Source organism: Nematostella vectensis, chromosome 1 (assembly GCF_932526225.1).
Source record: "Nematostella vectensis chromosome 1, jaNemVect1.1, whole genome shotgun sequence".
NCBI lineage: Eukaryota > Metazoa > Cnidaria > Anthozoa > Actiniaria > Edwardsiidae > Nematostella > Nematostella vectensis.
In genome coordinates, this window is record NC_064034.1 from 3792912 (window position 1) to 3819415 (window position 26504).

At 40.0% G+C, this 26504-nt stretch overlaps 4 protein-coding genes across 6 annotated transcripts in view; 2 read left to right on the forward strand and 2 right to left on the reverse strand.

Moving 5' to 3' along the window:
- Positions 1-131: 131 nt before the first annotated feature.
- On the reverse strand, positions 132-9341 carry LOC5517093. Its single transcript, XM_048728346.1, has 11 exons — positions 9257-9341; positions 8181-8281; positions 7779-7854; positions 6670-6874; positions 6401-6585; positions 4095-4146; positions 2338-2383; positions 2081-2138; positions 1563-1706; positions 1062-1241; positions 132-631 (listed from the first exon to the last, which is right to left on the reverse strand). Exons 3-11 carry the CDS (start codon positions 7840-7842, stop codon positions 582-584), a joined length of 984 nt encoding a protein of 327 aa, XP_048584303.1. The 5' UTR covers positions 7843-7854; positions 8181-8281; positions 9257-9341; the 3' UTR covers positions 132-581.
- A 110-nt stretch (positions 9342-9451) lies between these two features.
- On the forward strand, positions 9452-13735 carry LOC116614552. Its single transcript, XM_048728343.1, has 3 exons — positions 9452-9588; positions 10211-10525; positions 11036-13735. The coding sequence occupies exons 1-3, from the start codon at positions 9519-9521 to the stop codon at positions 12667-12669; spliced, it is 2019 nt and encodes a 672-aa protein (XP_048584300.1). The 5' UTR covers positions 9452-9518; the 3' UTR covers positions 12670-13735.
- Positions 13736-16466: 2731 nt separating this feature from the next.
- The window catches only part of LOC5517097 (E3 ubiquitin-protein ligase RNF123), a 52290-nt gene continuing 42252 nt past the window's right edge, over positions 16467-26504 (forward strand). For 2 of the 3 annotated variants that reach the window (XM_048728336.1, XM_048728337.1), the window contains exons 1-15: positions 16467-17144; positions 17382-17458; positions 18833-18942; positions 19144-19198; positions 19288-19373; positions 19584-19670; positions 19864-19931; positions 20375-20500; positions 20794-20893; positions 21143-21244; positions 21678-21803; positions 22471-22563; positions 22776-22849; positions 23284-23380; positions 23456-23531. In XM_048728336.1, coding sequence (XP_048584293.1) covers positions 17077-17144; positions 17382-17458; positions 18833-18942; positions 19144-19198; positions 19288-19373; positions 19584-19670; positions 19864-19931; positions 20375-20500; positions 20794-20893; positions 21143-21244; positions 21678-21803; positions 22471-22563; positions 22776-22849; positions 23284-23380; positions 23456-23531 — 1345 coding nt within the window. In that variant the 5' untranslated portion in view covers positions 16467-17076. Of the gene's footprint in view, positions 17145-17381; positions 17459-17501; positions 17544-18832; positions 18943-19143; positions 19199-19287; positions 19374-19583; positions 19671-19863; positions 19932-20374; positions 20501-20793; positions 20894-21142; positions 21245-21677; positions 21804-22470; positions 22564-22775; positions 22850-23283; positions 23381-23455; positions 23532-26504 lie in introns of those variants that run through there. The other variant, XM_048728338.1, reaches the window with a different exon arrangement.
- LOC116616902 lies at positions 23870-26465 on the reverse strand. The gene is made up of 3 exons (XM_048728344.1): positions 26344-26465; positions 25217-26268; positions 23870-25033 (listed from the first exon to the last, which is right to left on the reverse strand). Exons 2-3 carry the CDS (start codon positions 26225-26227, stop codon positions 24611-24613), a joined length of 1434 nt encoding a protein of 477 aa, XP_048584301.1. The 5' UTR covers positions 26228-26268; positions 26344-26465; the 3' UTR covers positions 23870-24610.

Genomic DNA, 26504 nt, shown 5'->3' on the forward strand with positions numbered 1-26504 from the left:
AAAACAAAGATCCCTAGGGTTTTTAGACAAGAGAAAAGGAAATGTAACAAGAGGAAACTAAAGAGGATTTCGCTAAATCGGGAGGCAGGAGACATTTCACACTAATTTCGAAATGCAATTTTCAACACATATTGGGGATTAATCGTTTTGCTTATATATAATCCACATAGGTATATCAAGCTCTGTATTGCTAATTAAAACAAAACAAAAACAAAAAGCTGGTCGAAAAGAAAAATAAATGTTAAACTCGTGTATCATGCTTCCATTGCGTATTCTCTGGACGTTAGGAGGATTTTGGGGAGTCGCTGTATGCAGACGACTGTCTTGATCTTAATACAGTGGCAATGAGAGTACAGCGCAGTACCCCAAGGTCACCCGTCCCGTAATTTGGTTAATAATATAAAAGTACAACCCAAACTAAAGCTCCAACATAGGTCACTTTCTAGCCCACGGACTAAATAGTTATATGGTTGCTGTACAAAACCATGTCTACCATGTCTAGCTAAACGATTCCACAATGTTCTGTTTCCGCCCGAGCCCAACCCTTTCCAACGCTTTCAGATGTCACAAACTGTTTGTACCTATAAACCAGCCGTGACCGGTTTGGTGTTTCTAGTTTGCTTCGGACGCACTGAAACACAAGATGTTATGCAAGTTACGATTGCCAAGCAAATGAATATTCAGTATAGTTTCAACAATGAAGTAAAATAGCTCTCTTTTTTGTCCATGAGCTACCTCAAACACATGAGACTGGCAGCCCGTTGACCCAAGGGTAAGAAGTAGGTAAAATAGGCGAGTTTCACTGAGCAATTGCGCGAGTTGCGGCTTTTAGCGGCATAAAATAAAGTCATTTTGTCAAAATGGTTATTATTTTCATTGAGATTTTATTTTCTCTTCGCTCTATTGCGTGATAGGTGCAGGCATTTCCTAGTGTATGTCGCTTGAACTAAATAGACGATACCCACTGGCAAGAGCTCGCATCTCCACCAATAATCCACTTAGCATCGTAAAGGTGTGTTGATGTTACAAAAATTATTTGTTTTCGTACAGCCCGTACTTACCCTGCTTGCAGAGGGCTTCACAGTCCCGCTTGCTCATAAAGTTATTGTTGTTGCCCCCGCACCCGCCAAAGATAAACCTTCTACAGACCATATTACGCTTGTCGTAGAACCAGCGCGTAAAAGAAGCTCGACACGTGCCAACTTTCTTTGGCAGACGACAGACTGATGGTGACACGTGAACTGCAACCATGGCAACAAGAATAAGCAGTCTCTAGCTACCTCTTTTTCGTGGATCCAGATCGTTTTGAAAATACCCAAATGTTGAATTATTTCCATATATTATTTCCATTTGCATAAATCGAGTTTTTTTAATTCAAGTTTATTTTTGAAAGTTTGTTTTATATTGATTTTCATATTTGCAATTTGAACAAAAAAAGATAAAATAAATAAAGCGAAAACAAGTGGCCTAGCTTATTTCTTAAAATAATCTCTCATTCCGAATAGTTTGGTATAGAATGACTAGTCAAAAATCCTTCCCAGTTCCCCCAGCTCGCTACTTACCTGACATGCGCTCTACCAGCTGTTTCGCTCTTGCGTTGAGGTGTTTCAGAGCGATGTTGATCTGCTTCTGTTCGTCTTTGCTCGGAGCATGTGATGATACACTTCTGAGTCGCAAAAGAGAGGCCAACGCATCCGACAGGTCATCTGAGCAGCAGTTTTTTTACAAGCAAGAATGGATGAGTACCTAAAAGTATCAGGCCCGAAAGGGAAAACGGAAAGCGCGCGTAAAGGGGGTCTGTCTGTCTGTCTGTCTGTCTGTCTGTCTGTCTGTCTGTCTGCCTGCCTGCCTGCCTGCCTGCCTGCCTGCCTGCCTGCCTGCCTGCCTGCCTGCCTGCCTGCCTGCCTGCCTGCCTGCCTGCCTGCCTGCCTGCCTGCCTGTCTGTCTGTCTGTCTGTCTGTCTGTCTGTCTGTCTGTCTGTCTGTCTGTCTGTCTGTCTGTCTGTCTGTCTGTCGGTCGGTCTGTCTGAATGTCTGTCCGAATTAAAAACTTTCCCCCCTCCCACTACTGGAATACTTACTCTTAAATTCGAGGACTTGGTCTGCGGACGTATTCTTTGAAACCAGATTAAGATTAGTCTGAGAATGACAAGACAAACAGTTAGAATTGTCATAGACAAAAGCGTAATTTTAGCCAGTGTCGGCGGCATGGGGGACGAGGTCCAAGAGCCTCCCAATTCCCCATTTATATATTGGGGACCACATTCGGGATTAATATTTTATCTTCAACAAGGTTGTACAAAATTGAATCTCAACATGAAAAACACATGGTACTTACCGAGTGAATAATTATAGACAGGGCGTTGGAAATCGTCTGAAAGGTGCTAAAAATTTAAAGAAAAGATAAATGGATTGCTTCACAGTCAAAAAGGCTTCATGCAACATTCTCACGCACGTGTTCACGCAAGTGTCTCGGGACGTCATGCAACATTCTCACGCACGTTGTCACGTAAGTGTCTCGGGACGTCATGCAACAATTTTATGCACGTCGTCACGCAAGTATCACGGAACGTCATCCAACAGTCTCATGCATGTCGTCACGCAAGTATCTTGGAACGTCATGCAACTGTCTCACGCACATCGTCGCGCAAGTATCTCGGAACGTCATGCAACATTCTCACGCACGTCGTCGCGCAAGTATCTCGGAACGTCATACAACAGTCTCACGCACGTCGTCACGCAAGTGTCTCGGGACGTCATACAACAGTCTTACGCACGTCGTCACGCAAATATCACGGAACGTTATGCAACATTCTCACGCACGTCGTCGCGCAAGTGTCTCGGGACGTCATACAACATTCTCACGCACGTCGTCGCGCAAGTATCTCGGAACGTCATGCAACAGTCTCACGCACGTCGTCGCGCAAGTGTCTCGGGACGTCATATAACAGTCTTACGCACGTCGTCACGCAAATATCACGGAACGTCATGCAACATTCTCACGCACGTCGTCGGGCAAGTATCTTGGAACGTCATACAACAGTCTCACGCACGTCGTCACGCAAGTGTCTCGGGACGTCATGTAACAGTCTCACGCACGTCGTCGCGCAAGTATCTCGGGGAGTCATGCAACATTTTCACGCACGTCGCCACGCAAGTACACGGAACGTCATGCAACATTTTCACGAACGTCGTCACGCAAGTATCTTGGAACGTCATGCAACAGTCTCACGCACGTCTTCACGCAAGTATCACGGAACTTCATGCAACATTTTCACGCAGGTCGTCACGCAAGTATCTCGGAACGTCATACAACAGTCTCACGCACGTCGTCACGCAAGTGTCTCGGGACGTCATGCAACATTCTCACGCACGTCGTCACGCAATTGTCTCGGGACGTCATGTAACAGACTCACGTACGTCGTCACGCAAATATCTTGGAATGTCATGCAACAGTCTCACGCTCGTCGTCACGCAAATATCACGGAACGTCATGCAACATTCTCACGCAAGTCGTCACGCAAGTATCTTGGAACGTCATGCAACTGTCTCACGCACGTCGTCGCGCAAGTATCTTGGAACGTCATGCAACAGTCTCACGCACGTCGTCACGCAAGTGTCTCGGGACGTCATGTAACAGTCTCACGCACGTCGTCACGCAAGTAACTCCGGACGTCATGTAACAGTCTCACGCACGTCGTCACGCAAGTATCACGGAACGTCATACAACATTTTCACGCACGTCGCCACGCAAGTACACGGAACGTCATGCAACATTTTCACAAATGTCGTCACGCAAGTATCTTGGAACGTCATGCAACAGTCTCACGCACGTCTTCACGCAAGTATCACGGAACTTCATGCAACATTTCCACGCAGGTCGTCACGCAAGTGTCTCGGAACGTCATGCAGCAGTCTCCTGTCTAACGTCATCGCGCAAGTATGTCAGGCGTCACGCGACAGTCTTGTCGCCACATAGCAGTCTCGGGGTCGTCATATGTCAGGTTGAATTTTAGTCGGAATAATCAAAACGAACCTTAAAAATCAAACACGTGTAATTTTGCTTTGAGTAAAGTCTATAAGAATAAACATTACCTGACCAGCGATAACCCATCGGGCAGCGCCGTCACCGGAGGTGCTGAGGTTGCTGCAAATATTGAATAATACAATGATCACCTTTTACAGCATGTTACAAGGGAGGTAGTAGGAAAGCTAAGCTACCAACTATATCCTCTAATTTATCTAGCCCTGGTCTTGTCTTATCACTTCATTTTTAATTTGTTAAAAAATATTTTTTTTAAACTAAATCTCGTTGAAATAAGCGATTGCAACGGGTGCGCGCTAGCCATTTTGTTAACACCGCCTCTTTCAACCACGAACTATAACAATTGCTTACTGCGAGTACGATAGCTTAATTTGTGTTCTGTGACTACCCTACAGAGAAGGGGTACTAGGAGTAGGAGGCTAGAAGGACTTATTGTTTAGGAGGACTATCCTACAGGGAGGAGTTAGTGCTATAGGGGTTAGGGGACTAACCTACAGTGGGGGGTTAGTGCTATAGGGGTTAGGGGACTACCCTACAGGGAGGGGTTAGTGCTATAGGGGTAAGGGGACTACCCTACAGGGAGGAGTTAGTGCTATAGGGGTTAGGGGACTACCCTACAGTGGGGGGTTAGTGCTATAGGGGTTAGGGGACTACCCTACAGTGAGGGGTTAGTGCTATAGGGGTAAGGGGACTACCCTACAGTGAGGGGTTAGTGCAATAGGGGTTAGGGGACTACCCTACAGGGAGGGGTTAGTGCTATAGGGGTTAGGGGACTACCCTAAAGTGAGGGGTTAGTGCTATAGGGGTAAGGGGACTACCCTACAGGGAGGGGTTAGTGCTATAGGGGTAAGGGGACTACCCTACAGTGAGGGGTTAGTGCTATAGGGGTAAGGGGACTACCCTACAGTGAGGGGTTAGTGCTATAGGGGTTAGGCGACTACCCTACAGTGAGGGGTTAGTGCTATAGGGGTGAGGGGACTACCCTACAGTGAGGGGTTAGTGCTATAGGGGTTAGGGGACTACCCTACAATGAGGGGTTAGTGCTATAGGGGTTAGGGGACTACCCTACAGTGAGGGGTTAGTGTTATAGGGGTAAGGGGACTACCCTACAGTGAGGGGTTAGTGCTATAGGGGTAAGGGGACTACCCTACAGTGAGGGGTTAGTGCTATAGGGGTTTGGGGACTACCCTACAGGGAGGGGTTAGTGCTATAGGGGTTAGGGGACTACCCTACAGGGAGTGGTTAGTGCTATAGGGGTAAGGGGACTACCCTACAGTGAGGGGTTAGTGCTATAGGGGTAAGGGGACTACCCTACAGGGAGGGGTTAGTGCTATAGGGGTTAGGGGACTACCCTACAGGGAAGGGTTAGTGCTATAGGGGTAAGGGGACTACCCTACAGGGAGGGGTTAGTGCTATAGGGGTTAGGGGACTATCCTACAATGAGGGGTTAGTGCTATAGGGGTTAGGGGACTACCCTACAGTGAGGGGTTAGTGTTATAGGGGTAAGGGGACTACCCTACAGTGAGTGGTTAGTGCTATAGGGGTTAGGGGACTACCCTACAGTGAGGGGTTAGTGCTATAGGGGTAAGGGGACTACCCTACAGTGAGGGGTTAGTGCTATAGGGGTTAGGGGACTACCCTACAGTGAGGGGTTAGTGCTATAGGGGTTAGGGGACTACCCTACAGTGAGGGGTTAGTGCTATAGGGGTTAGGGGACTACCCTACAATGAGGGGTTAGTGCTATAGGGGTTAGGGGACTACCCTACAGTGAGGGGTTAGTGTTATAGGGGTTAGGGGACTACCCTACAGTGAGGGGTTAGTGCTATAGGGGTTAGGGGACTACCCTACAGTGAGGGATTAGTGCTATAGGGGTTAGGGGACTACCCTACAGGGAAGGGGTTAGGGCTAGGGGTAGGGGTAGGGGGACTATCTTCATAGAAGGTGTGTAAAACAACTCTTCAGAGAGCTGGTAGAACTGAGTAAAAAGCTTTCATCTCAAATCTCGCCTGCATGCCTTATAGCAATGACAGAGACCCTTCAGAGAGCTGGTAGAACTGAGTAAAAAGCTTTCATCTCAAATCTCACCTGCATGCCTTATAGCAATGACAGAGACCCTTCAGAGAGCTGGTAGAACTGAGTAAAAAGCTTTCATCTCAAATCTCACCTGCATGCCTTATAGCAATGACAGAGAAAGGGGGTTTATAACTAAAATCAACTACATTGTTACGTAACGCGTCGTACGCCGACTTACTACGTAGATAAACTTGTTTAATAAGAAACTAGTTTATTTTTGCTAAAAATCCTGCTTGGCCGTCTTCCTTTGATAGGATCCGCGACGAAAGTGCGATACTCTTACCTACGTGCCGGAGGATGGTATAATGCGCTGTGAATCCTTGCCTGGCCACTGTCGGGTCCGAGTGGAACACGATGTCCAGCATTCGAGTCGTCTCACTGCTTACTCTGACGTCATTCGGAGTCGTAATGCCGCTAAACTGACCAATCAGAACCCCCTCCTGTGTTGTCAACTTGACGTAGTCACAACTGTCATTCAAAAGATGACAGAAGATTTTAAAAACTGCTTGATGCTTACCCACGAAAAGATGTATTCTAATCATGTTCGCTCACCACCCCTCCGTCTTGAACTTGCTGAACGAGATAACAGCATCGCTACCATCCGGGATAATTAGATGCCAAAAACAAGTGATGTTAGTCATGTAGATTGACGGGTTGTCGGCGTCTTCAGGGCTACTGAAGCTACCGTTATTTCCGGTCAGCGGTCCCCCGCAAATCTCAGGTGGTAGGCCTTCGTCTGATTCTACGGGGGAAACAACTGTGACAGGGAAACCATCGTATGTTAGTTACCAGGTTCTTTTTCTTTTCAGTTCTTAATTCATCACTGTCATCATTATCTTTATCGTCATCGTCATGTAATCAACCAGTAGGAGCGTGGCTGTGCCCCCCAATATTTTCTTTATGTTTATCGTCCCAGCCCTACTAAGATTTCGAAGCTTGCTACGGCCCTGCTGATAGTAATAATTATCAAGTCATCAACAACAACAATGGTCGTCTTCATGATCAGTAATCAACTATTGTTGTCATAATCATTATCAATCTTCCTACATCATATACAACCCTACTTTATAACCATTAAAAATTGACAATTTAAGAAAATATATACCAAGCTTTATGATTTGAAACAAGTATTCGTGGTATAATTTACATTCTTTTATTTTTATAAGAACCTTTTTTATAAGAAACTCCAGGCTGAGATTTCACCAAATTTTAAGAACATGCTAAGAATATGCCGAGGCTCAGATAGCAGCAATTATAACTTTATTAGTCTGTTGTGTTCTAAAATGCAGTGTTAAATTGTGTTCATCATTACCAACTTTAAATATTATCGCTATTGATTATTTGTGTAATTCTCTGACTAGCGATTCATTTATTAAGTGCTTAAGCACTAAAATTTAAGAACATCGTTAAGAACACTTTAAGCCCTAAAAATAAGAACGGCCCAGCCTCAACTGAAAATTAGACGTTCTTATAATAAAAGGGTGTATTCAATTTCTGATGATAATGATCAATAATAATTTGATTACTAATAATGGTTTTATATTTCTGCAATTCATGCTATGTCACCAAATTTCGTGTAATATAATCTATGTTGTTTGTTGATAATTGATATTTTATCAAAACTGTCTTTAGTTATCATAATTGAAGACTTTTTACTTAACTCGTTTCATTTGCGATTCCCAAACTTAGGAATATGAAAAGCAGGGCCACTGGTAGAAGTCCCATCGTAGTCTATTGCTAAAGAAAAGTAAAACCTTTGGTAAAGACAGCTGAAATAATGAATTAACATCACAATAATGAGCATAAAATTTGTAAAAAAAAAACAGTGAACATCATGGTTACACATTCCATGAGCAAATGTTTTTTGTTATATCAGAGTATTCGCTTTTTAGTAGTCTTAATTGGTTATTGTAATGCTTGCTAATGGCGAGTTCTAGAGTAAACAATAAATGTTCTCTTGAAAATACAAATAATCGACAACCAAAACCAAATTAGATATATACAATCTTATCAAAATTCAACATAAAGTGTAGCAGTACAGTAAAGTAAAGGATACATCTTACCTTGATCTCTGCTTGTCTGACGCAAACCGTGGAGATTTAGGACATCTAGTGCGTTCCGTTTCAACAATGCCGGAACTTTATCCCAAGGGTTACACGATACCCTAGCGGAAGTGCGTATCAGTAGTATTAGTTTTTGGTATCGGATTTCTCAGATGCTGTACTGCATCATGCATTCGTGACCCATAGGACGCGGGGGGACGCGCGGTCGGCCGCCAAATCTGTAGTAGCATACATTGGTAATCTGGCTAGGGTTTTTCTCATGGTCATGCCGGGCGGTTTGGGGATTTCCCTAAGCGAAAATAAAATCTAACGGGATATTGGAAAATCAGATATCTCTATTGATAAAGGCTAGGATACTATAGGCATTTTTTAGACTTGTCATTCAAAGGCTTTTGACACCATAAACCACAATATCCTTTTTCAAAAACTTCAGTTTTGTGGTATAAGAGGAATTTCGCTGCTTTGGTTTCAAAATTATCTTTCAAACAAAAAACAATAATGTCAAGAATATAGATACAAAGTCAGAAGAACATTATATAACCTGTGGTGTTCCTCAGAGATCTATTCTTGGGCCCTTGCCATTTCTTATATACATTCATGTTGTAACTAATGCCACGAAACTGTTTTCGTTTACAATCCACAGTTATATAACATGAGAAATTCATGTGACTATCGTACAACTCTCAGAAAAACTCTCGCTGATCCGTGAAGTTCACCAGAAGGAACTCTGACACAGACAAGCTGAGTGGTAAATTAACGTTCAATCTGTTACATACGGTGGCCCACTAGGGTCACGGCAAATTAAAAAAAGCCACGGCAAATTAAAAAAAGCCACGGCAGAACAAAGCAAACGCACGGCAAAAGAAAGCGATCTCACGGCAAAATAAATCAAACTCGCGGCAGAACAAAGCATCTCACGGCAAAGAAAGCAATCCCACGGCAGAATACAACGAACTCACGGCAGAACACAACGAACACGGCAGAACACAACTACGACCTGGCCCACAAGGGTCACGGCAAATTAAAAAAGGCCACGGCATAAAACAAAAAATTACGGCAGAACAAAGCAGACTCACGGCAAAAGAAAGCAACTCCACGGCAGAATACAACGAACTCACGGCAGAACACAACGACAGAATCCAAGCCACGGCGGAAGTGAGCTTTCATTTTAAACACAGGAAGACCAAGCTGTTTTAATTCTGATCTCGAGCCCGCGATTTTTTTGGACAGTTACCAATGTACGGACCACGTGCATTCGTTCGTTCTCGCTCGAATCGCTTGCTTCGTGTGCAAATTTAGTTGCTTTTACAATCCTTGTCGCAGAATACCTCTAGAAGTATGTTTTGCTCTCATTGTGGTCGCAAGCTAGGCGATGATGGATCTACGTTTTGTGTTTTCTGCGGAAAAGGTAAGAGCAGTGTGTGTAAGTGTGGAATTTCTTGCACAGCCGTCAGGTCACTTTGGACAGAGTTAAGCTCTGCTTTGGACCAATAATTCTAAGAGCTCGCTTTAAAAAGGATCGTTAAAGAGAATTAAAACTAATTGGAAAAGTCTGACTCATTTAAGTTAGAACAAATGATGATATAAGCTTGAAGCAAAACCTTAAAGTTCACTTAGGGATCGACCATTGGAAAAGTGGTCGGGGGGGGAGGGGAGGGGCATGAAGATTTTGTTTAATGGACATAGACACTGTATTTGCACTATTTTGTGACTGAGTGTATAGTAAATAGTTGTAAATAGCTTATAAGCTTAATTCATAATTTATAAGCTTAATTCAGTCCAACTCAAGCAAGCTATCTTCCATATTATTCCAAAACAAACTGCATATTGTCTATTTCTTTTATTTCCACAAGAAGTTAAGTAACTACATGTAAAACATTTTAAATTATACTGTTCATGATCATTTTTTAAAATAATTTTCAAATAATAATTATTATTATGAGATATTTTAGATAATTTTTTGAAAAGGCAAAGATCATTTAGTTTCATTTTAATCATAAGATTTCTTTTGTTTTTATTGATTTCTCTAGAACTCTCCAAAGCAGTTGAAAACAAACCATTTGGTAGACCTGCTTCACATGTATCTACAATAAAATCATTCGTTGGTTTTAAGAAGGGAAAAGATGGCAAGCCGACAAAGAAACAGTTAAAAGACAAGAATAAACCTGAGGAGGCTAATGATGTAATCATTAACATTGGGTTGAAAGTATTTAGTGAGGAAGAGCTCAAGGATAAAAGAGGAAAGAAGTTGGCAATAAAAGTGAACAAGCATGCATCCTATAAGGAATTGCTCGAACAAGCGAAATCGAAATGGGCCGACTTTCAGAGAAACCTGTATTCCGAAGGTAATAATAAATAATAATAATAATGTTTTTGGAGCATTGCACGATGTCTCAATGCTCTTACATTTAAGAAAAACTAACTCGACTATTAATATTACACTAAAATATACAGAAAAAAGTTTAAATAATGTATATACAGCAATATGCAGAAATTCTGATCTAGCAAAGTATATAACTCACAGGACATGCTCATACATGACAACACACGGCCCATTTGATTATATTCTCATGTGAATTTGTGACATGTAAGTAATAAATTATTATTATTATTATTATTATTATTATTATTATTATTATTATTATTATTATTATTATTATTATTATTATTATTATTATTACTACTTTTGGTCAATTTGCTCAAACTGCACGTCCATTTCCCATGATGCACCCCACATACAGTTGTATAGTTACATACTTTGATAGTCAAGATCAGAATTTCTGCATATTGCTGTATATGAAATTACTATAATATAAACAATAATACTAAAATATATGAAATTAATTAATTTCAAGGAACTGAATATGTCCTACTTTACGAAGACGGCCAAGAGGCTTTGTTCCTTCCTGGAACGTCCAAAGAGTTTTTCACCTTGGAAAAGTATAAGCAAGCAGCATTAAAGGACTACAAGCGCATAACGTTATATCTATGTACGGTCAATGACATAGAAGAATTTAGGAAAGAGGAAAGGGATAGTGACAGTTCTGAACCTGAAGCTTCTTGTCCAGTAAAGAGGAGCAACGAAAGTGATGCCTGCATAGCAACAGAGCCACCAGCCAAGAAACTAACAACAAATCATCCAACCAACAATCATCCAGGACCTTCAGGCATAAGTACCAACAGTGGTTCTGACTGGTTTTACTATGATGAAATTGAACGTCTTTATGGCAATGATGACAGCCCTCCACCAAGCAACAACAAAACAGAATCGCCTATCCCAGAAAGCGAAGCTGGTGTTATTGAACTATTGCAAGAAAAGGTCATCTCTGATGGGAAAATATCCATGTTCATGATCATTAGAAGGGGTACACCAGTAACCAGGGCTATCACATTGTGGCAAAGAGCAGCTAAGAAAGTTAATCCTGTTCATGTGTGTCGTGTGAAGTTTGTAGGAGAAGACGGAATCGATGATGGTGCTTTGGCACGTGAGTTTTTTTCATGTATCATTCCCGATATAGCGAAAAAATTCTTCCCAGATGGAAGTCCTGCTTATTCTACCAATGACATTGCCACTTATAGAACAATTGGGGAAATTGTTGCAGCTAGCTTGGGCCAGGGAGGCCCAGCCCCAAACTTTCTGGCCCCCTGTGTGTTTGACACGCTGGTGTCACTTGGAGATCTTGACTACTCCAACAGCAAAGATCTTCAAAAACATTTGACTGCAACAGAATGTAAGCTGTTGAAAAATATCAGGCAGGATATTGCCAGTAGCACTGATATTATAATTGACCATGGCTACACAGGGCCCATATCCGATGCATGTGCTGACTCTATTCTTGCTGCTGTTACTGTCAGTATGCTCAGCAGACGGGAGTTGATGTTAAAAGAACTAAAGAAGGGAATGGAGCTGTATGGATTGGCTGACATAGTCACCAAGCACCCAAAGAAATGCAAAGGTCTGTTTGTTATGGGCCACCAAGAGGAAGTCGACGGGAATTACTTATTTTCTCTCATGAAACCGCAGTATTCAGCTGTGGGAAGCTCTCGTCGGACCGTAGAAGAGTCAGTAATGGACAACTTCCAAGACTTCATATTCAGCCTTGAGGATAAATCACAAGTCTGTAGCTACCAAGAGGCGATGGCATGGAAAGCCTATGGTGCTGATAGAAAAGATATCGATGATGATGAAAATGAAGACAATACTGATGATGGTGAACGGTTCAATGTAGTTGATCTGAGCCCAAGTGCAGTTATGGGCTGGTTAACTGGCCAAAAGCACCGAAATCTCAGCAAGGAAATCTCTCCAATTCATGTAAGGTTTGACCATGATTGCCTTAAGAGGAACCCAAAGCACACAGTTTGCTTTCCCCTTGTTGGGGCATGTGGGAGGGAGATAACCCTTCCAGTTGCCCACATGGCATCGTTAGATACTTTTAAGCAAAACTTTTTATTAGCTTTTTGTAAGGGCCAGGCATTTTCAAAATCTTAAAACATATTTTTTCAAAATGGACACTGGTACTCTCATTCTCATTTCTAGTTTTCAGTTTAATGTTCATGGCTTTTATTTCCATTAGTTTTGACTAGTAAGACATAATTACAATGTCATTTTATGGTTGTGTTCTCACCAGCCAAATTATTATGCTCAAGTTATTGGTAGATGGTATTGTTTAGAGTGAATGCATTGAACCTGTGAAGTAAAAGTTAATACTGTAATAGTCAAATAGACACAAAAGAAAAGTAATAAATAGTCAAATATGTATTTCACGGGTTCATTGCGTTCACTCTATCGAAGTTGAATTTGGTTCAAGTATATCAGTGCTCACTCAAGCAGAAAGGTCGAAAATGCGAGGAGGTAAGGGGGACCTGGTTCAAAATCTCATTTGTTTAGCGGTGAAACACCAGCTGAAACATAATGTAAAAATTGGTCCTGGCCATATTGAAATTTGGGTAGTTACACTGAACAGATTTACTGAACAAATTGATTTTGTGATTTCATAATGCTTCAATATGAAAGTTAACAGCTAAGTACTGTCTTGCGACACTGCCTAATCAGTATTTCCTTTATAATTATCTTTAATAAACAAGTGCATATACAGGACACTTAGGCTATTTCAGGGATGCCGGAGCATTTTTTTGATTGGGGGCGAGGGTGTGGGCTAAGCTATGCATTTGTAGTTTTTCTATATATGTTTAGCTATATTTTGCTTTTTATCTGTATTTTTCTTTTTAAATCTTAAAGTAATTCAGAAGAAATCAAAACTTATTGAGGCAGCTCTAGCACCCCCAACCCCGGTTCCGGCACCCCTGTATTTGGCCTTGTTTATACAGATTGTGCACAGAAAGATATATGAGCTAATTTGATGAGCCTTGATGAATGCTTTATCTGTTATTGTTGTTTGTTCCTGTTCTTAATTTAGAAGTTGCAAATTATGATTTAGTTGTAATGATATTTGATTAGAGTGGGCATACTCCATCTATGAAACACATAGTACTGATTACAGCTAAAATAGTGCTGATTAGATTTTTGAAGAATAAAAGAATATTGTTTTTAGTAATACTTGTCTATTTCATTATCCATTATCTGTAATTCATGAAGTATTATAAGAAATCATAACCTTTTTGACACATTTACAATAATAGTGTTGAGGCTGGTGCCATTCTGATTAAGGCATTAACTTATAAACAGATTTTTAAATCATGGGAATTATTCAGTGTTGCAAGGCCTTGATGTCACATTTGTGAACAGTAACCTTTAAATTGTAAATCATGTGACAGTATATACCTATTTTCAAAAAAGCTGCAAGATAAAATGGAAATTGTCACATGGTGATTGCATGGTTAAAAGCAGTCATTTCTATGAAATAATGACAAGATAGTATGTGGTTAACCTTAACCTCTTTTTAGTGTTCATTTTCGTGCAATTTCAAGAAGCTCAAATTTGTGTGTCGAACAGCTTTTAAGTGGTTGTAACCTTTTGGTTATGCAATCTCCTCTGACAACCATTTTTGAAATGGGCATGTTTTCCTTTTGCTAACATAACCTAATGTTTCATTTACAGTCAACTTGATCTTGACACCCTTTATATGAGAACCTCAGTGACTTATAATTCTTTTTCTGGCCTAGTGCTTTTTAATCAACTGGTTGAATCTTGCAAGTGGGTTTTTACTGAATTGTTTCCTTTATGGAGGGGACTGGGAAGGAGGGGTTCGACCTTGTTTTACATAATGTTTAAAGGCCGACAATGAGGACTTTGAAATCCCGTCAAGTCCGAATTGGAGGCCTTTGAACGACTTCAAAAACTCATTAATTATTCGGGAGGGAAAAGAAGCGAAGGGAATACATATAACAGAAATATATTGATTTATTGCATCTCCACTAAGGTTTTCAGTTTTCATAATTTTGAATGCATGAAGCACCGTTTGTTGTTCTTCAATTCCCGGACGGCTTTCTGAAACAAAAGCTATTCAAATTGTCTTTGTCTGCTATTCATGGCATTCCTAATGAGTCTAATTCATAAGTTTTATAAGTATGTTATCTTCCGAGGAATCGCATCAGAAACTCGGTGGCGTAATGGTATAAGACGGCGCATATAGACTGGACGGTAGGGGATCGAGTCGTGATGGAGTCATGTATCAAAGACCTTTTTTCACTAAATTAATGTTAAACTGATTATTTCTAATAATTTGATTATCATTAGCTAGTAGTAGTTGGAAACATGGTAGAAGTAACTGGAAATAAGGTAGAAGTAACTGGAAATAATGTAGAAGTAACTTGAAAAAGGTAGAAGTAACTGGAAATAAGGTAGAATACAAGGTACGAGTACTTCCTCTGGTTTCAAGTTACTTCACGTGGTACAAATTACAAACAGGGATTGGTTGAATACCTCATGAATAATTAATGAGTTTTTGAAAGTTGTTTCTCAATCGTTCCTTATAAAATAATGTAACTTAACAACCATTAACTGCAATGTGCAACAACTCTTCATACATCTGTAATGCTTCTCTCCAGTGTTCAGGTTTCTTCTTATTGAGACTGTGAAGAACATAACGAAAATATTCTTGGTATTCATCATCTTCGTCCTGTTGTACAAGATGAGTGTAAGCATAACTCATATCATGTTGTGAAACTGGTACAAGTAAATTATCAATACCCCCGTAACTTTCAGGAAGGTGGAAAATTGCATCAGGTCTTCCTGCTACAGTATCATGGCGGGATTTCCTTATATAGTGAGTATTCCATGAATCACCCACTCTTTTCAGATCGTTTTGAAGTAGTTCAGCAAAACAAAACCAAAGACACTCTAAATGAAGCTTGTCTGCTGTGTTGAGTACTGCTTTCTCTATCATGTCTTTGAAAAGATTCATCCACCATGTTGACCAATTTTTTCTAAGAAAGCTCCACCAGCATTCAATTCTTTGATTTCGTGGAGATGCAACATATCTATGAGAGTTGGGATCATCCAAAAAAAAAGAATGTATACCGGCCATAGTACCATTCTCAGTTCCAAGGTCTGTGTCTAGTTCTCTGGGACAGCCACCAAGTTGTTTGACGGCGTCCAGATAATAGGAAGCAATGTTGTCAGGATAATTATTAGATCGAGTTACATACAACCAAATGACTTTGCGACTGAAACCATCGATACACGCATGCATAGGAAAACCGTATGGCTTAAGTTTATCGTAGCCATCAGCATGCCAAGTACTATTTGGCCCTAAGCTACGATAAACTCTTCTTTTCAGCTTATGGGCCTTTCTCAATTCAACTCCATTTGGGTCGATTTCTTTCAGCATTTCTTGAACAACTACACGTGGTACCAGTATACCCTTCATTCGAAGATTATGCCAAACTGACCGATATCCAACAATCGAATTTGGTCCATCCAAAAGTTCTGTAATAGCAGATCTAACGGTATTTGGATCATACTCAAGATATCTTCTTGACATCCCCCAATCTTTAAGACGTCTTTTCAGCGTTCTGACGCTGATATTTATCCCATGACACTTCGACAGTAGTCCAACAATGTCATCATAACTATGCCCAAGGTGAAATAATTGTGTTATGATGGTTCTTTCCTGATCTTCGCTTTCGCTGTCCGCCATTTTGAATTTGCAAATGGAGGAAGACTGGGACTTTAGGGCAACCATGAGCCCAGAATCTTTTGTCAGCGGTCTACTGTGTATTTCACTTCCGCCGTGTAATTCACTTCCGCCGTGGCAATTTACTTTTGTTTGTTCTGCCGTGAGTTCTGCCGTGGAGTTGCTTTCTTTTGCCGTGAGTCTGCTTTGTTCTGCCGTAATTTTTTGTTTTATGCCGTGGCTTTTTTTAATTTGCCGTGACCCTTGTGGGCCAGGTCGTAGTTGTGTTCTGCCGTGTTCGTTGTGTTCTGCCGTGAGTTCGTTGTATTCTGCCGTGGGATTGCTTTCTTTGCCGTGAGATGCTTTGTTCTGCCGCGAGTTTGATTTATTTTGCCGTGAGATCGCTTTCTTTTGCCGTGCGTTTGCTTTGTTCTGCCGTGGCTTTTTTTAATTTGCCGTGGCTTTTTTTAATTTGCCGTGACCCTAGTGGGCCACCGTAGTTACAGAACCAAAGAATCCCTCCATTTTCTCGTGAAACTTACTACGTACACGCAGAATACCCACCAGCCCCTCCCACTTCAAAAGGCTCTTTCGGGGTGGTCCTGGGCACTAATAAGAGTTCAATATGGCTACCGAGTAATTTTATTTCTAAGTTTATTTACTCCCTCACTTTCCATATCTTTCGATCATTCGAGACATGTTTTTTTAAACCATCACCATCCTCGGGATGTTTAATGGCGTAGAGAGAGTATGGAAGCTTGGAACTAGATAAGAATATTTCAAGTTACTACAGGACCCGACTTCTACTGTCGCAACTTGGAATGGACGTGGATCAGTTTTTGACGTCTGTTTTCCCTTCGAAGGAGCGAGATGAAATAGCAACGCCAAGGTACAGATCCCCGAGTGCAAATCTTATTAAATAACCAGTCAGCTTCGTTCTATCATGCGTTCTATTCATCAATCAAAATATCAGTATTATTCGTTTGTTATTGTTTATTACTTATCTTAAATTAGGGATTTTATTACCGAGCTTATGATGACCTGTTTTTGTGATGTGATGCCGTCGTTTTAGCGAAAAAGCAATAATCTTTGTTAAGGATTAATTTTCTATCTTCTTGTTACATAGGAGATTGTTGGAATACAGCAGTTTGCAAGAGCACATCGACGATATTTTGTCAAAATATGAGGAAAAACCAAAAGCAGGTAGTGTAGTATCCAAGAGATTGTACTTTATGTACTTACTTACCTCAAGACAAATTGACGTGATAACTTTATAAATAAACCAAAGGTATCGCAAAAATATATTTGTGATATGCATGATCTTTCCATCTATCCCTTTCTTTTCCACCTCGATCATGTACGGGCGATACAGTAACCTTAGTACTTATAGTTTACTAGTGATTATTTATAATTTGATTATTGTGTTATGTTTTATCTTGCTATTTCTCCCTTGTTTGTTATTGCTTCAAAGCAAATGTTGTGTCTATACAATTTACAAGTAATGTTTTATCTTGCTATTTCTCCCTTGTTTGTTATTGCTTCAAAGCAAATGTTGTGTCTATACAATTTACACGTAATGTTTATGCATTGTCTTGTATCTGTACCCTTTTAACGCAATGTATATGAAATGTCTACCCTTAAGGTTATTTCCTCGAATTGCACTGCGCACCCCTTCTGCGCAAAGTGGCACGTGCTGTTTGTTCAAATTTTCCGGTATTAAGTGCGCGTGCGCGCCACAGTTGTACAAGAAAACACAGCAAAAGGCGCGCGTTTTTTACTTAAAATTGCGTTGACAGAAAAACGAAGTCGGTTACCCCATTTTTTATTTGCTCAAATAGTTAATATATACGGAAAAATGATATACTGAAAGAAGAAAAAAGTTGGGTTGTAGAAGTTTTGTTATTTCTCTTAAAAGCTGTAAAAATACTTCAAAATGGCTCTTTTTACCGTATGAATAGTGGCGAAAACAATGTCTTTTAGTGCGATCTCTATAAATGTGATTTATTTTGAACATTAGCTACTACAGGTTATTGTTTAGGAGATCGGATTTTGGCAGCTCGACAAACAGAACTTAGTTTTCTAAAGAATATAGGCACTCTTTTTGAAAACTAAGAGTTGGGATTTTTCCTTGCGTGATCAGTAAAAACGCATCAACTCTACGCCCCTCTGTTGTGAAAACGAGGTCGGTACCCCCATTTTTTATTACATTTTTTAAAAGCCCTTAACTTCAATATTGTTTATGCCATGTTTTAAAAAATTCTGGGTTGTGGAACTATTTAGAGGGAATTACCTTAACTCACCCTAGTTTAAAAAAAAAGAGAAGAATAGAAAAATCAAAGGCAGCTGGTGTGCCATTGTTAAACGATTTCCTTTTCCATCTTGACTATTGGGACTGCTATTGGTGAATTTAGTTCCAAAATGTATGCAAACACATCATGACACCTAGTTACAGGAGGGGATTACTAAGAGAAGCTGATATAACATTTAGAAGTTTGCCCGAAACAAGGTGAAGATCACTACACTCAGTATCAATGTCCTGGATCTGCCTTTGTTTATACTGGAATATTTGTTTTCTAGTTTTGGATCCTGAGCAAAGGGCCATTACAGATGGAAGGATTGGTCCAGAGGTGGTAAAGATTGATAGAAGTAGTTTGTGTGGATCAATGAACATCAAGGATGCCACTGAGGTTTGCTATCAGCATTTTAACTGTTCATACCAAGTCTAAGTTTGTTTTCCTTTTTTTTTCTGAGTAATGATTTATTTTTAAAGGAAATGAAATCCTGTTTTCGTAGGTTAAATCGCAATGATTACATCACCAAACAATACTTGATCACAAAAGTATCCCCATGAGAATTTGGTTGATTTGGAAGTTTGTTTTCTTTTACAGCTTGAAAGCCAAAGTAATTTCAGCAGTGCCAGGGCAAATATTTGTGTCTGCAAGGGTAAGTAGCTAGGGGTGTGGGGAGGGGCAAGAAGTAAGGGGAGGTAAGGGCCGGCAATCTAAGTTTGACTCATGCATGTCTGTTTGCAGGAAAGTGGATGTATGAGATTCTTCTTGGCTCCAAAGGCATCATGCAGCTGGGATGGGCGACCCTGGGGTGCAAGTTCACAAATGAGGTACAGTTTTGGGAAATTGATACTACACAATAAACATAAGATTGTTTCAAGATGTTTTGAATTTATTTGAAATCTTTTTTTTGGTATCATGATAAGGTTTATATCTTGATTGTAATGGTAATAAGTTATTGTTTTTTTTATATGCCTGATAGGTTTTTGTCTTGTTCTTGTATCCCTTATAGGTTATTGTCTTTTTTCTTGTTTCTCCAGGAAGGAGTTGGTGATACTGCAGATTCATTTGCATATGATGGTCACAGAGTGAGGAAATGGAATGTTTCCACTGCAAAATATGGAGAGGTACATACCACAGACTTAACTCTATGAGCAGCCACTCTTGTAGTGTAAGGGACTAGCTTGTCCATGACTGCACATATGAAATGCCAAACACAGTCAGACTGAACCCCCTTCATGCTTTATTGTTTTATTTTTATGTGCTTATTTAATATGAACTGTGGTATGTTGTATCAGTTTAAGCTTTTATTGTTTCAAGGAATGGATGGCAGGGGATGTCATTGGCTGTGCTATCGATTTGGATGAGGGAACCATAAGTTATAGTAGGTTTGTACTGCTTTTGATTTGTTATTAGACAATTATTAACAACGTTTTTCAAACAATATATTAACATTAATTAATAAATTTAATTAGTAAATTTAAGTCACAAATAGCCTTATTATGGAAAGGTAAGGTATACTAGCACCCCTTTTATACTCATTTATATAAATGTATCATTTAAAATGTATACATTTATCTTGTAACCTTTTCCACAGCCAACTCTATGGACAAAAAAGGCTCTCAGCGAAAAAAAAAAAGCTCTGAGAGGGTTTTGGGTTTACTGTGATTCTGTTTCTCTGGAACATGTGGGAGGGGATCGAGAAGTGTAGGATGGGAGGGATAGGATTGCTGGCTGGGTACAGTGTCAAATGGTTTGGGTATGTTGCCTCAGAGAACACACAATGTTTGTGATATGTTCATTGTATTTTTGTAATTTTTGTCTCCTACAGAAATGGGAAGCACCTTGGTGTGGCTTTTGACAATGTTCGGTTTGGCCCTGGCTTTGCTTATTTCCCTGCTGTCAGCCTGTCTTATGGAGAGTCTTGTCATCTCAACTTTGGTGCCTACCCATTCAAGTATCCTAAGAAATGTCAACGATGGATTTCATGGCTTTTGACACATCAGGGCCCCTCAAAACAGCATTAAACTGATTGGGAATTATTACAGCATAGCTACTTCTGGGCCTCTCAAGAGCATTGAATGATTTTATGATATACAGTATAATAGAAAATTATGTGGAAGCTGTCAGTTACTTCATTCCCAAAGAAATACATATAGTATATTGATAAGTGTTAGGCCCATCTTAATTAAATTATGTTAAGTGCACTAAAATATAACAAACTTCTATAACACTTAACAATGCACCAAGATTTCCAATGGAATACATGAATCCTATGCAGGACCCACCACTCTCTGACGTTGCCAAGGGAACTGAACTTACTGATTGTTTGGAAAGACTCTTTCCTGCTGTATGTACAATTATGCTATTGTTGTTGAATGTTGTATTCTTTTCAATCCTCTACTTATTATAGCGAGTGTACTACAATGGCTAGTCATGTCCTTACAGTATCCAATGTCTCCTGAAGGGAGATAAATATATAAATCATAGCAGAAGTTAAATTAATGATTTTAGCTTCCCTCTTTTTTTGGGTCCAGTTCAATGGGGGACTATTGACCCATTTGGATTACAAGTAGCTCATAGGTATTTTATTAAACAGCCTGACAGGATAGCTAAGCTCCCACCTGCTCTACACTGCAAGTCTAACGTCCTGTCGTTACTCACTACTTCTCATGTGTTCGAGAAGCTTGGACCACTTTTGGTGAGTTGCCTTATATATAGCAGTTCAGATAAAACACTGTTCATTTGTGAGTAGTGTGGTGATCAGTGACATACAGAGATTGTACTGTTAGCAGTTCAGATAGGACACCATTAATTTGTGAGCAGTGTGGTAAATAGTGACAGATTGGGATTGTACTGTCTTATATAGAAGTCCAATGTAGGACACCATTTATTGGTAGCATGGTGCATAGTGACATACAATGACATGGTACAGATAGAGCACCATTTATTATAAATTTAGCTTTAAGGCTGAAATCGTATTAAAAATTTGCTGTCAATCTTTTCCTTTTATACCTTAATAACCATACAGTCATTGGTGTACAGCAGATGCTACAAGTACAAGTACACAAAACCTACATGCTCATGTCACATGAGAACAAGTGATCCTAACCAGTCTTCTCTATATTTGGTAGACAAAAGGCTATGTTGTGGAGAAAGTCCTGCTGCCATACCTTCTTAGGTCATGCTCAGATTGTGAACCACTTGCTGATCAGCCTGGTGTCACTAACACTCTTGATCTGATGTGGGCGTGTATGGAGGTAAGACAGTTGGTCCATCATAGTGGTTATTAGAAAGGAGTGCTGAACCCTGCTGTAGCTAAGTGAGGGAGAAGGGGATACCCCTTTCCCCACTGGCGTTCTTAACTCTAGTACAGACAGACCCCTTTCCCCTGGCGTTCTTAGCTCTAGTACAGACAGACCCCTTTCCCCACTGGCGTTCTTAGCTCTAGTACAGACAGACCCCTTTCCCCATTGGCGTTCTTAACTCTAGTACAGACAGACCCCTTTCCCCACTGGCGTTCTTAGCTCTAGTACAGACAGACCCCTTTCCCCACTGGCGTTCTTAGCTCTAGTACAGACAGACCCCTTTCCCCACTGGCGTTCTTAACTCTAGTACAGACAGACCCCTTTCCCCATTGGCGTTCTTAGCTCTAGTACAGACAGACTCCTTTCCCCACTGGCGTTCTTAACTCTAGTACAGACAGACCCCTTTCCCCACTGGCGTTCTTAGCTCTAGTACAGACAGACCCCTTTCCCCACTGGCGTTCTTAGCTCTAGTACAGACAGACCCCTAATCCCCACTGGCGTTCTTAGCTCTAGTACAGACAGACCCCTTTCCCCACTGGCGTTCTTAACTCTAGTACAGACAGAGCTTAAAAACATGCTTGAAAGAGATGTGATTGTTTATTGTTTACTCATATTGAAGGATTTTGAGCTTGAGCCATGCTTGGAGCATCTCTTGTTTGCTTTGATCAAAGCTTATTGGTACCAGCCTGTCACCATGGATTTCAAAACACAGGTAAACAATGTCTAATGTAAGAATAAAATATGATATGCTGTACACTTTGTCTGGAAAAAGAAAAAGAATAAAATATGATATTCCGTTCACTTTGTCTGGAGAAAGATAAGGGTCAATGATATGTATTTCTGCCTGATTCTGTCTTTCGTCTGTAGAGCTTTCTCCACAATCTACTGAATGTTAATCAACTCTTGTTTTGATTAAATTGATAGACACATTGCTTAAAGCTAGCCCTGAGCATTCTCAAGCACAATATGACAAGACATGCCTTGATACAGTGTAAAATATATCCTTTTCTAAGACAGAAGACATATAACTTTGCATTCTGAATGGTTGGCAATTGCTGCTATGATGGCAGAACTGTTTAGGCATGACAAAAAAACATGACATGACACTTCAAATAAGCCCATTTCACATCTAATAAGGTGGAGTAATAGCAAACAATATATCAAATAGGACTTTTTTTTTAAATTGATGCGACTTATTATAAAGTGTCTTGAAATTCGAGCTTTTCGTCCCTGAACCCATATATATTGCAAGTATGACCAAGAGGAAAAAAATCTTAAGGTTATTTTGTGTTCATTTTGGCCTCACATTATTTGATTTTTTACAGAATACAAGGAACCGATGGCCATGTCTCTATTTCAAATGTGCATTTTCCAGGTTTTTTGTCATGTCGTTTTGTTACTATTTATTGTAAAAATCCTTGACATAATTCACATTCCCACAGAAATTTAGTTACTTTATGCATATACGTCCCCCAGATGACAATATCTTGAATTCTGCTTTTCCTGTTGTGTGGTGGGAAAGTGACGATGTAAGTAAAAATCGGTTATGAAAATATATGCATTTGTTAAATTACAACTAAATTAAAGCCAATTTTCTTGTCCAGGTAAATTCTTGTCCAAGTGAGAGTGACAAAGTTGAATACATGGGAACTAGCCAAAGCCTCAAAGACAAAGTTGAAGGTATTCTATATTTTATTTTCATCTCACCAACACCGCGGCAGAACGACTGCGCATGCGCGAGACAAGAGTCATTCAAAATGGCAGACGAAACACAAGTTTCCCAAAGCTGTTACAATAAACACAAACGTTTGGCTCAAAATGGACTTAACGGGAGCAAAAAATTACACATACACCAAGAAAATGTACTCGTGTTTAGGTTCCAGGAAGATTTTTTGCTGGATCAAGGGTAAAATCCTCAAGTTTGACGGCGTTTGTGGGATTTGCTGGCACGCGAAACTCAAAAGTTCTACTGCTGCCGTGAAAACGAGACAAATGTCAGGGAGCAAACATCAAATGTGGGCGAGATTAGTTTCTTTATATTCCTGAGGAATTCTTCCAAGTCAGCCTTGGGACTCATTCCGATCATCGCTCCAAAGTTATGGCCGTGTGCATAGTGTAGATGGCTATCTAGAACATAGATCTTTGAATCGTGTCCGACGAGAGATATTGTCATTCCATTAGCTATGACTATTGCTGCTAAGTTCTGGTCGCGATCAAGCCTTTGCAGATAAAATGCAAGTGAACTTTGAGGAACCTGTGGATTAGCTGATGTAATTGACAGATCGAGAGTGTCTTCAAGAGAAACAGTCCCAATGACTGAATCTAGATGTGGTTTTGCCTCAACAACACTAAAGAATGGAGACCCGCAACCATTTGTCACAGTGTCATATATGCTGTTGCCACGAACAATTGCAGATAACATCATTGAAAGCCAATGAGGGTTTATGGGAGGACCACGGCTGAGCTGTATACTGGTTCGGTTTGCAGAAGTGATATATGAATAGGCCAAAATTAGTGAGATAAAAGTACATGCATTAGATCCATTTCTTCCAAGTAGAGTTGATTGAGATATGTAAGGAGGAAAGAACCAAAATGTAGATGAACCAACTGGATGAGTGGTAACTTGGATGTCAATTGCCTGTAAAGGTGCAGCCTGGTGATTGGGAACATTGTGTCGCAGTTGTGGTTGTGCAACAACAAATGAATTTAACTCCCTGTCAATGTGGGATTCCCATTGTGCAGAGTCATAGTATTCAGGGTCACAATTTCTTTTTGACATTAATGCTGTCATTCTCATCATTACTACCAGGTTCTTGATTGCTTTGTGGGGTTCTAGTAGATTTTGCTGTTGGTTTCAACAAGCTTTCATTAAATGCTGAACAGATTTCTGCAATTTTTTCAGCAAGGTGAGGGGAACAGATTGGACACTGGTCTCCAGCTTCTTCTAAATAAAAATTGTGAAATGTGTGAAAACAGTTAAGGCGATTGACATTGGTTGTTGATAATTGCGTGCAGTTTTTGTAGTCACAGATTAATTTAGGATCAGGTATTGTGGAAGGGTCTTCTTTTACAATTGAGTAGCCAAGGGGCATTGCTTTTGAAGTAATGGTGGTGTCAAAGGTAGGAAGAAAAAATTTCATGTCTCCTTTAGGCTGCCCTCTTGCATTTGTTTCTTGTGGAACCTTAAATGTAAAAAAAAAAATAGACACAATTGTTAGTCATGAAAAAGAAAATAAGTTGAGGCTATGATCAAGTGCTCGACTAATCATTATTATTACTTCCCTGCATAAAAAAACATTGTTCAGGCACTGCACTGCACCAAGGTAATAAAAAATTACTTATGGATGGATGGATGTCTGCTATACCTGCTTTGCTTTTCCCAGATTTTGACCAACTTGCTTGATGATTTTCAGTAATGCATTAGCAGCTGTACCAGTCACCAAACTTAGGTCTTTTTCAGAATAACCTCTACTGTATGGTGTTGTTAAATAGTTATGAAAGAGCTGTTCTGTCTTTGATGCAGCAAATGACAGGGCTTTGTCCCTAATTTGACTAGCACTGTCATAAATTGAAATGAAGCTGCGTAGCACACTATGCCAGATTTCAACTTTCTTTTCAGTTATTAGAGCCATCCATTTCTTTTTAAGTTCATGGTACTGTGAAAAATGTTGTTTGTGAAAAGAAAAGTCACTAAGCATCGAGAGTGTTGATCTGTCATAATGATGCCTTTTCCAGATTATAAACAGTAGAGATAACTTTAACATCATTGTTATATATGATTCCATGTCTCCAGACCTGAATGTAACAGGATAGTGGAAGAATGATATGGGGACCACCTCATCTAAAAGAAACAGAATGGAAGCATACTCTATGTCTTTGCAGAGCTTGAATTTTAGTAGAACTTTATCACGTAATTTGCCCCACGCCAGAAAAACAGCAGTTATTACCAGGCTGACGCGAAAAGGCTTTGGCTTGTTGGGTAAGTCAGATCCAAATGTCTCTTTGTATACTTTTTTAAATAAGAAGTCATAAATTGTTACAACATCTTCTTGTAGATTCAGGAAAACATGAAATGGGCCCTGCTCTGGGATGACTGATAGGAAACTGGCATCTGCATTGACTTCTTGAGCAATGAGTTTCTTTTGATAAAACCAAGTTGGCCAGTCCCCGGGTGCTGGTACTACAAATTTTTTCAAGTAATGTTCCAGTTGTGGACAGCACAGGAATATGTGATCAATGGCTGATTTATAGTCCTCCATACTTTTCAAAGATTGCTCAAACTCATCTATTAAATTAGTAGACTCAAGGGTACAGAGCTCATCGTGCGACAACCCAGAATAGACCCTACAAAAAAAGAAAAAATGATAATTTGGCATATTTAATGTTCCATATTTGTTTTTGTTTTTATTTTACTCTACTCCTTTTTTTGTAATAGCACTCACTAAACAAAAGTAAAATTGATATTAATCATTATGTATATGGCTTTCACAAACTAATGTAAGAGGTACATATTTATTGGGTGGTAGGTCCATATAGGGGAATAAAGTATTGTGCCTGGAAAAATATTTAGGAAGTGTCAATATTAAAACATTTTTTAAGAAGAGAAAACAGTATTTTTCTTAATATATGGATTGCTGACCTTTAAATAACTAC